The sequence below is a fragment of the Phallusia mammillata genome, chromosome 3 (assembly GCF_965637545.1).
Source record: "Phallusia mammillata chromosome 3, kaPhaMamm4.hap1.1, whole genome shotgun sequence".
NCBI classification, from domain to species: Eukaryota; Metazoa; Chordata; class Ascidiacea; order Phlebobranchia; family Ascidiidae; genus Phallusia; species Phallusia mammillata.
In genome coordinates this window covers 7,835,088-7,844,162 of record NC_137254.1, presented here as the reverse complement: position 1 = coordinate 7,844,162, position 9,075 = coordinate 7,835,088, and the positions used below count along the sequence as shown (strand labels likewise).

The window sequence follows — 9,075 nt, the reverse complement described above, 5'->3', positions numbered from 1 at the left end:
TCCCCTTGATTATTTTGGGTACTTCCCGTTTTTTGGTCGGGTACTTTCCCGTTTTCAATAGGGTATTTTCCCGTTGATTATTTTGGGTACTTTCCCGTTTTCGGTCGGGTATTTTCCCGTTGATAATTTTGGGTACTTTCCCGTTTTCGGTCGGGTACTTTCCCATTGATTATTTTGAGCACTTTCCCGTTTTCGGTCGGGTACTTTCCCATTGATTATTTTGGGTACTTTCCCGTTTTCGGTCGGGTACTTTCCCGTTGATTATTTTGGGTACTTTCCCGTTTTCGGTCGGGTACTTTCACGTCTTCAGCAGGGTATTTTCCCGTTGATTATTTTGGGTACTTTCCCGTTTTTGGTCGGGTATTTTCCCCTTGATTATTTTGGGCACTTTCCCGTTTTCGGTCGGGTATTTTCCCGTGGATTATTTTGGTTACTTTCCCGTTTTTGGTCGGGTACTCTCCCGTTGATTATTTAGGGTACTTTTCCGTTTTTGGTCGGGTATTTTACCGTTAATTATTTTGGGTAATTTTCCGTTTTTGGTCGGGTACTTTCCCGTCTTAATGTACGAACCCCCTGAGGTTCTTCTCACAGATCGAACAGGAAAATAGACCGAGTTTCTTATTTCCTCACCAAGCTTTTCACCTAAAAAACGTTTTCGGTAGGGTACTTTCACGTTTTCAGTAAGGGATTTTCCCGTTTATTATTTCGGGTACTTTTCCGTTTTTGGTCGGTTATTTTCCCGTTGATCATTTTGGGTAATTTCCCGTTTTTGGTCGGGTACTTTCCCATTGATTATTTTGGGTACTTTCCCGTTCTTTCGCCGGGTACTTTCCCGTTTTCAGTAGGGTATTTTCCCGTTTATTATTTTGGGTACTTTCCCGTATTTGGTCGGGAATTTTCCCGTTGATTATTTTGGGTACTTTCCCGTTTTCGGTCGGGTATTTTCCCGTTGATAATTTTGGGTACTTTCCCGTTTTCGGTCGGGTACTTTCCCATTGATTATTTTGGGCACTTTCCCGTTTTCGGTCGGGTACTTTCCCATTGATTATTTTGGGTACTTTCCCGTTTTCGGTCGGGTACTTTCCCATTGATTATTTTGGTTACTTTCCCGTTTTTGGTCGGGTATTTTACCGTTAATTATTTTGGGTAATTTCCCGTTTTTGGTCGTGTACTTTCCCGTCTTAATATACGAACCCCCTGAGGTTCTTCTCACAGATCGAACAGGAAATAGACCGAGTTTTTTATTTCCTCACCAAGCTTTTCACCTAAAAAACGTTTTCGGTAGGGTACTTTCCCGTTTTCAGTAAGGGACTTTCCCGTTTATTATTTCGGGTACTTTTCCGTTTTTGGTCGGTTATTTTCCCGTTGATCATTTTGGGTAATTTCCCGTTTTTGGTCGGGTACTTTCCCATTGATTATTTTGGGTACTTTCCCGTTCTTTCGCCGGGTACTTTCCCGTTTTCAGTAGGGTATTTTCCCATTTATTATTTTGGGCACTTTCTTGTTTTCGGTCGGGTACTTTCCCATTGATTATTTTGGGTACTTTCCCGTATTTGGTCGGGTACTTTCCCGTTTTTGGTAGGGTACTTTCGCGTTTATTATTTTGGTACTTTCCCGTTTTTGGTCGGGTATTTTCCCCTTGATTATTTTGGGCACTTTCCCGTTTTCGGTCGGGTATTTTCCCCTTGATTATTTTGGGTACTTTCCCGTTTTTTGATCGGGTACTTTCCCGTTTTCAATAGGGTATTTTCCCGTTGATTATTTAGGGTACTTTCCCGTATTTGGTCGGGTATTTTCCCGTTGATTATTTTGGGTACTTTCCCGTTTTCGGTCGGGTATTTTCCCGTTGATAACTTTGGGTACTTTCCCGTTTTCGGTCGGGTACTTTCCCATTGATTATTTTGGGCACTTTCCCGTTTTCGGTCGGGTACTTTCCCATTGATTATTTTGGGTACTTTCCCGTTTTCGGTCGGGTACTTTCCCGTTGATTATTTTGGGTACTTTCCCGTTTTCGGTCGGGTACTTTCACGTCTTCAGCAGGGTATTTTCCCGTTGATTATTTAGGGTACTTTCCCGTATTTGGTCGGGTATTTTCCCGTTGATCAGTTTGTGTACTTTCCCGTTTTTGGTCGGGTATTTTCCCCTTGATTATTTTGGGCACTTTCCCGTTTTCGGTCGGGTATTTTCCCGTGGATTATTTTGGTTAATTTCTTGTTTTTGGTCGGGTACTTTCCCGTTGATTATTTTGGGTACTTTCCCGTTTTTTGGTCGGGTACTTTCCCGTTTTCAATAGGGTATTTTCCCGTTGATTATTTTGGGTACTTTCCCGTATTTGGTCGGGTATTTTCCCGTTGATTATTTTGGGTACTTTCCCGTTTTCGGTCGGGTATTTTCCCGTTGATTATTTTGGGTACATTCCCGTTTTCGGTCGGGTACTTTCCCATTGATTATTTTGGGTACTTTCCCGTTTTTTGGTCGGGTACTTTCCCGTTTTCAATAGGGTATTTTCCCGTTGATTATTTTGGGTACTTTCCCGTATTTGGTCGGGTATTTTCCCGTTGATTATTTTGGGTACTTTCCCGTATTTGGTCGGGTATTTTCCCGTTGATTATTTTGGGTACTTTCCCGTTTTCGGTCGGGTAATTTCCCATTGATTATTTTGGGCACTTTCCCGTTTTCGGTCGGGTACTTTCCCATTGATTATTTTGGGTACTTTCCCGTTTTCGGTCGGGTACTTTCCCGTTGATTATTTTGGGTACTTTCCCGTTTTCGGTCGGGTACTTTCTCGTCTTCAGCAGGGTATTTTCCCGTTGATTATTTAGGGTACTTTCCCGTATTTGGTCGGGTATTTTCCCGTTGATCAGTTTGTGTACTTTCCCGTTTTTGGTCGGGTATTTTCCCCTTGATTATTTTGGACACTTTCCCGTTTTCGGTCGGGTATTTTCCCCTTGATTATTTTGGGTACTTCCAGTTTTTGTTCGGGTATTTTCCCGTTGATTATTTTGGGTACTTTCCCGTTTTTTGGTCGGGTACTTTCCCGTTTTCAATAGGGTATTTTCCCGTTGATTATTTTGGGTACTTTCCCGTATTTGGTCGGGTATTTTCCCGTTGATTATTTTGGGTACTTTCCCGTTTTCGGTCGGGTATTTTCCCGTTGATAATTTTAGGTACTTTCCCGTTTTCGGTCGGGTACTTTCCCATTGATTATTTTGGGCACTTTCCCGTTTTCGGTGGGGTACTTTCCCATTGATTATTTTGGGTACTTTCCCGTTTTCGATCGGGTATTTTCCCGTTGACTATTTTGGGTACTTTCCCGTTTTTTGGTCGGGTACTTTCCCGTTTTCAGTAGGGTACTTTCCCGTTTTCAGTAGGGTATTTTCCCGTTTATTATTTTTGGTACTTTCCTGTTTTCGGTCGGGTACTTTGCCGTGGATTATTTTGGGTAATTTTCCGTTTTTGGTCGGGTATTTTCCCCTTCATTTTTTTGGGTACTTTCCCGTTTTCGATTGGGTATTTTTCCCGTTTTCAGTAGGGTACTTTCCCGAAGATTATTTTGGGTAATTTCCCGTTTTTTGGTCGGGTACTTTCCCGTTTTCAATAGGGTATTTTCCCGTTGATGATTTTGGGTACTTTCCCGTTTTTTGGTCGGGTACTTTCCCGTTTTCAATAGGGTATTTTCCCGTTGATTATTTTGGGTACTTTCCCGTATTTGGTCGGGTATTTTCCCGTTGATTATTTTGGGTACTTTCCCGTTTTCGGTCGGGTACTTTCCCATTGATTATTTTGAGCACTTTCCCGTTTTCGGTCGGGTACTTTCCCATTGATTATTTTGGGTACTTTCCCGTTTTCGGTCGGGTACTTTCCCGTTGATTATTTTGGGTACTTTCCCGTTTTCGGTCGGGTACTTTCACGTCTTCAGCAGGGTATTTTCCCGTTGATTATTTTGGGTACTTTCCCGTTTTTGGTCGGGTATTTTCCCCTTGATTATTTTGGGCACTTTCCCGTTTTCGGTCGGGTATTTTCCCGTGGATTATTTTGGTTACTTTCCCGTTTTTGGTCGGGTACTCTCCCGTTGATTATTTTGGGTACTTTTCCGTTTTTGGTCGGGTATTTTACCGTTAATTATTTTGGGTAATTTTCCGTTTATGGTCGGGTACTTTCCCGTCTTAATGTACGAACCCCCTGAGGTTCTTCTCACAGATCGAACAGGAAAATAGACCGAGTTTCTTATTTCCTCACCAAGCTTTTCACCTAAAAAACGTTTTCGGTAGGGTACTTTCACGTTTTCAGTAAGGGACTTTCCCGTTTATTATTTCGGGTACTTTTCCGTTTTTGGTCGGTTATTTTCCCGTTGATAACTTTGGGTACTTTCCCGTTTTCGGTCGGGTAATTTCCCATTGATTATTTTGGGCACTTTCCCGTTTTCGGTCGGGTACTTTCCCATTGATTATTTTGGGTACTTTCCCGTTTTCGGTCGGGTACTTTCCCGTTGATTATTTTGGGTACTTTCCCGTTTTCGGTCGGGTACTTTCTCGTCTTCAGCAGGGTATTTTCCCGTTGATTATTTAGGGTACTTCCAGTTTTTGTTCGGGTATTTTCCCGTTGATTATTTTGGGTACTTTCCCGTTTTTTGGTCGGGTACTTTCCCGTTTTCAATAGGGTATTTTCGCGTTGATTATTTTGGGTACTTTCCCGTATTTGGTCGGGTATTTTCCCGTTGATTATTTTGGGTACTTTTCCGTTTTCGGTCGGGTATTTTCCCGTTGATAATTTTAGGTACTTTCCCGTTTTCGGTCGGGTACTTTCCCGTGGATTCTTTTGGGCACTTTCCCGTTTTCGGTCGGGTACTTTCCCATTGATTATTTTAGGTACTTTCCCGTTTTCGGTCGGGTATTTTCCCGTTGATTATTTTGGGTACTTTCCCGTTTTTTGGTCGGGTACTTTCCCGTTTTCAGTAGGGTACTTTCCCGTTTTCAGAAGGATATTTTCCCATTTATTATTTTTGGTACTTTCCCGTTTTCGGTCGGGTACTTTGCCGTGGATTATTTTGGGTAATTTTCCGTTTTTGGTCGGGTATTTTCCCCTTCATTATTTTGGGTACTTTCCCGTTTTCGGTTGGGTATTTTTCCCGTTTTCAGTAGGGTACTTTCCCGAAGATTATTTTGGGTAATTTCCCGTTTTTTGGTCGGGTATTTTCCCGTTGATCAGTTTGTGTACTTTCCCGTTTTTGGTCGGGTATTTTCCCCTTGATTATTTTGGGCACTTTCCCGTTTTCGGTCGGGTATTTTCCCGTGGATTATTTTGGTTACTTTCCCGTTTTTGGTCGGGTACTTTCCCGTTGATTATTTTGGGTACCTTCCCGTTTTTTGGTCGGGTACTTTCCCGTTTTCAATAGGGTATTTTCCCGTTGATTATTTTGGGTATTTTCCCGTATTTGGTCGGGTATTTTCCCGTTGATTATTTTGGGTACTTTCCCGTTTTCGGTCGGGTATTTTCCCGTTGATTATTTTGGGTACATTCCCGTTTTCGGTCGGGTACTTTCCCATTGATTATTTTGGGCACTTTCCCGTTTTCGGTCGGGTACTTTCCCATTGATTATTTTGGGTACTTTACCGATTTTGGTCGGGTATTTTCCCGTTGATTATTTTGGGTACTTTCCCGTATTTGGTCGGGTATTTTCCCGTTGATTATTTTGGGTACTTTTCCGTTTTCGGTCGGGTATTTTCCCGTTGATAATTTTAGGTACTTTCCCGTTTTCGGTCGGGTACTTTCCCGTGGATTCTTTTGGGCACTTTCCCGTTTTCGGTCGGGTACTTTCCCATTGATTATTTTAGGTACTTTCCCGTTTTCGGTCGGGTATTTTCCCGTTGATTATTTTGGGTACTTTCCCGTTTTTTGGTCGGGTACTTTCCCGTTTTCAGTAGGGTACTTTCCCGTTTTCAGAAGGATATTTTCCCATTTATTATTTTTGGTACTTTCCCGTTTTCGGTCGGGTACTTTGCCGTGGATTATTTTGGGTAATTTTCCGTTTTTGGTCGGGTATTTTCCCCTTCATTATTTTGGGTACTTTCCCGTTTTCGGTTGGGTATTTTTCCCGTTTTCAGTAGGGTACTTTCCCGAAGATTATTTTGGGTAATTTCCCGTTTTTTGGTCGGGTATTTTCCCGTTGATCAGTTTGTGTACTTTCCCGTTTTTGGTCGGGTATTTTCCCCTTGATTATTTTGGGCACTTTCCCGTTTTCGGTCGGGTATTTTCCCGTGGATTATTTTGGTTACTTTCCCGTTTTTGGTCGGGTACTTTCCCGTTGATTATTTTGGGTACCTTCCCGTTTTTTGGTCGGGTACTTTCCCGTTTTCAATAGGGTATTTTCCCGTTGATTATTTTGGGTATTTTCCCGTATTTGGTCGGGTATTTTCCCGTTGATTATTTTGGGTACTTTCCCGTTTTCGGTCGGGTATTTTCCCGTTGATTATTTTGGGTACATTCCCGTTTTCGGTCGGGTACTTTCCCATTGATTATTTTGGGCACTTTCCCGTTTTCGGTCGGGTACTTTCCCATTGATTATTTTGGGTACTTTACCGATTTTGGTCGGGTATTTTCCCGTTGATTATTTTGGGTACTTTCCCGTTTTCGGTCGGGTACTTTCCCGTTGATTATTTTGGGTACTTTCCCGTTTTCTATCGGGTACTTTCCCGTTGATTATTTTGGGTAATTTCCCGTTTTTGGTCGGGTACTTTCCCGTCTTCAGCAGGGTATTTTCCCGTTGATAATTTTGGGTACATTCCCGTTTTCCGTCGGGTACTTTCCCATTGATTATTTTGGGCACTTTCCCGTTTTCGGTCGGGTACATTCCCATTGATTATTTTGGGTACTTTTCCGATTTTGGTCGGGTATTTTCCCGTTGATTATTTCGGGTACTTTCCCGTTTTCGGTCGGGTACTTTCCCGTTGATTATTTTGGGTACTTTCCCGTTTTCGGTCGGGTACTTTCCCGTTGATTATTTTGGGTAATTTCCCGTTTTTGGTCGGGTACTTTCCCGTCTTCAGCAGGGTATTTTCCCGTTGATTATTTAGGGTACTTTCCCGTATTTGATCGGGTATTTTCCCGTTGATCAGTTTGTGTACTTTCCCGTTTTTGGTCGGGTACTTTCCCGCTGATTATTTTGGGTACTTTCCCGTATTTGGTCGGGTATTTTCCCGTTGATTATTTTGGGTACTTTCCCGTTTTTGGTCGGGTACTTTCCCGTTTTTAGCAGAGTACTTTCCCGAAGATTTTTTTGTATAATTTCCCGTTTTCGGTGGGGTATTTTCCCCTTGATTATTTTGGGTACTTCCCGTTTTTGGTCGGGTATTTTCCCGTTGATTATTTTTGGTACTTTCCCGTTTTTTGGTCGGGTACTTTCCCGTTTTCAATGGGGTATTTTCCCGTTGATTATTTTGGGTACTTTTCCGTATTTGGTCGGGTATTTTCCCGTTGATTATTTTGGGTACTTTCCCGTTTTCGGTCGGGTACTTTCCCATTGATTTTTTTGGGTACTTTCCCGTTTTCGGTCGGGTACTTTCCCGTTGATTATTTTGGGTACTTTCCCGTTTTCGGTCGGGTACTTTCCCGTTGATTATTTTGGGCACTTTCCCGTTTTCGGTCCGGTACTTTCCCATTGATTATTTTGGGTACTTTCCCGTTTTCGGTCGGGTACTTTCCCGTTGATTATTTTGGGTACTTTCCCGTTTTCGGTCGGGTACTTTCTCGTCTTCAGCAGGGTATTTTCCCGTTGATTATTTAGGGTACTTTCCCGTATTTGGTCGGGTATTTTCCCGTTGATCAGTTTGTGTACTTTCCCGTTTTTGGTCGGGTATTTTCCCCTTGATTATTTTGGGCACTTTCCCGTTTTCGGTCGGGTATTTTCCCCTTGATTATTTTGGGTACTTCCCGTTTTTTGGTCGGGTACTTTCCCGTTTTCAATAGGGTATTTTCCCGTTGATTATTTTGGGTACTTTCCCGTTTTCGGTCGGGTATTTTCCCGTTGATAATTTTGGGTACTTTCCCGTTTTCGGTCGGGTACTTTCCCATTGATTATTTTGAGCACTTTCCCGTTTTCGGTCGGGTACTTTCCCATTGATTATTTTGGGTACTTTCCCGTTTTCGGTCGGGTACTTTCCCGTTGATTATTTTGGGTACTTTCCCGTTTTCGGTCGGGTACTTTCACGTCTTCAGCAGGGTATTTTCCCGTTGATTATTTTGGGTACTTTCCCGTTTTTGGTCGGGTATTTTCCCCTTGATTATTTAGGGTACTTCTCCGTTTTTGGTCGGGTATTTTACCGTTAATTATTTTGGGTAATTTTCCGTTTTTGGTCGGGTACTTTCCCGTCTTAATGTACGAACCCCCTGAGGTTCTTCTCACAGATCGAACAGGAAAATAGACCGAGTTTCTTATTTCCTCACCAAGCTTTTCACCTAAAAAACGTTTTCGGTAGGGTACTTTCACGTTTTCAGTAAGGGACTTTCCCGTTTATTATTTCGGGTACTTTTCCGTTTTTGGTCGGTTATTTTCCCGTTGATCATTTTGGGTAATTTCCCGTTTTTGGTCGGGTACTTTCCCATTGATTATTTTGGGTACTTTCCCGTTCTTTCGCCGGGTACTTTCCCGTTTTCAGTAGGGTATTTTCCCGTTTATTATTTTGGGTACTTTCCCGTATTTGGTCGGGAATTTTCCCGTTGATTATTTTGGGTACTTTCCCGTTTTCGGTCGGGTATTTTCCCGTTGATAATTTTGGGTACTTTCCCGTTTTCGGTCGGGTACTTTCCCATTGATTATTTTGGGCACTTTCCCGTTTTCGGTCGGGTACTTTCCCATTGATTATTTTGGGTACTTTCCCGTTTTCGGTCGGGTACTTTCCCATTGATTATTTTGGTTACTTTCCCGTTTTTGGTCGGGTATTTTACCGTTAATTATTTTGGGTAATTTCCCGTTTTTGGTCGGGTACTTTCCCGTCTTAATATACGAACCCCCTGAGGTTCTTCTCACAGATCGAACAGGAAATAGACCGAGTTTTTTATTTCCTCACCAAGCTTTTC

At 42.4% G+C, this 9,075-nt stretch overlaps 1 protein-coding gene across 1 annotated transcript in view; it reads right to left on the bottom strand.

The window, feature by feature from the left end:
• Nucleotides 1-9,053: 9,053 nt before the first annotated feature.
• LOC145219417 (uncharacterized) overlaps nt 9,054-9,075 on the bottom strand; it is a 1,699-nt gene continuing 1,677 nt past the window's right edge. The window contains exon 3 of the mRNA XM_080086783.1: nt 9,054-9,069. Within this exon, the coding sequence (XP_079942909.1) occupies nt 9,054-9,069 (16 nt within the window). The remainder of the gene's footprint in view (nt 9,070-9,075) is intronic.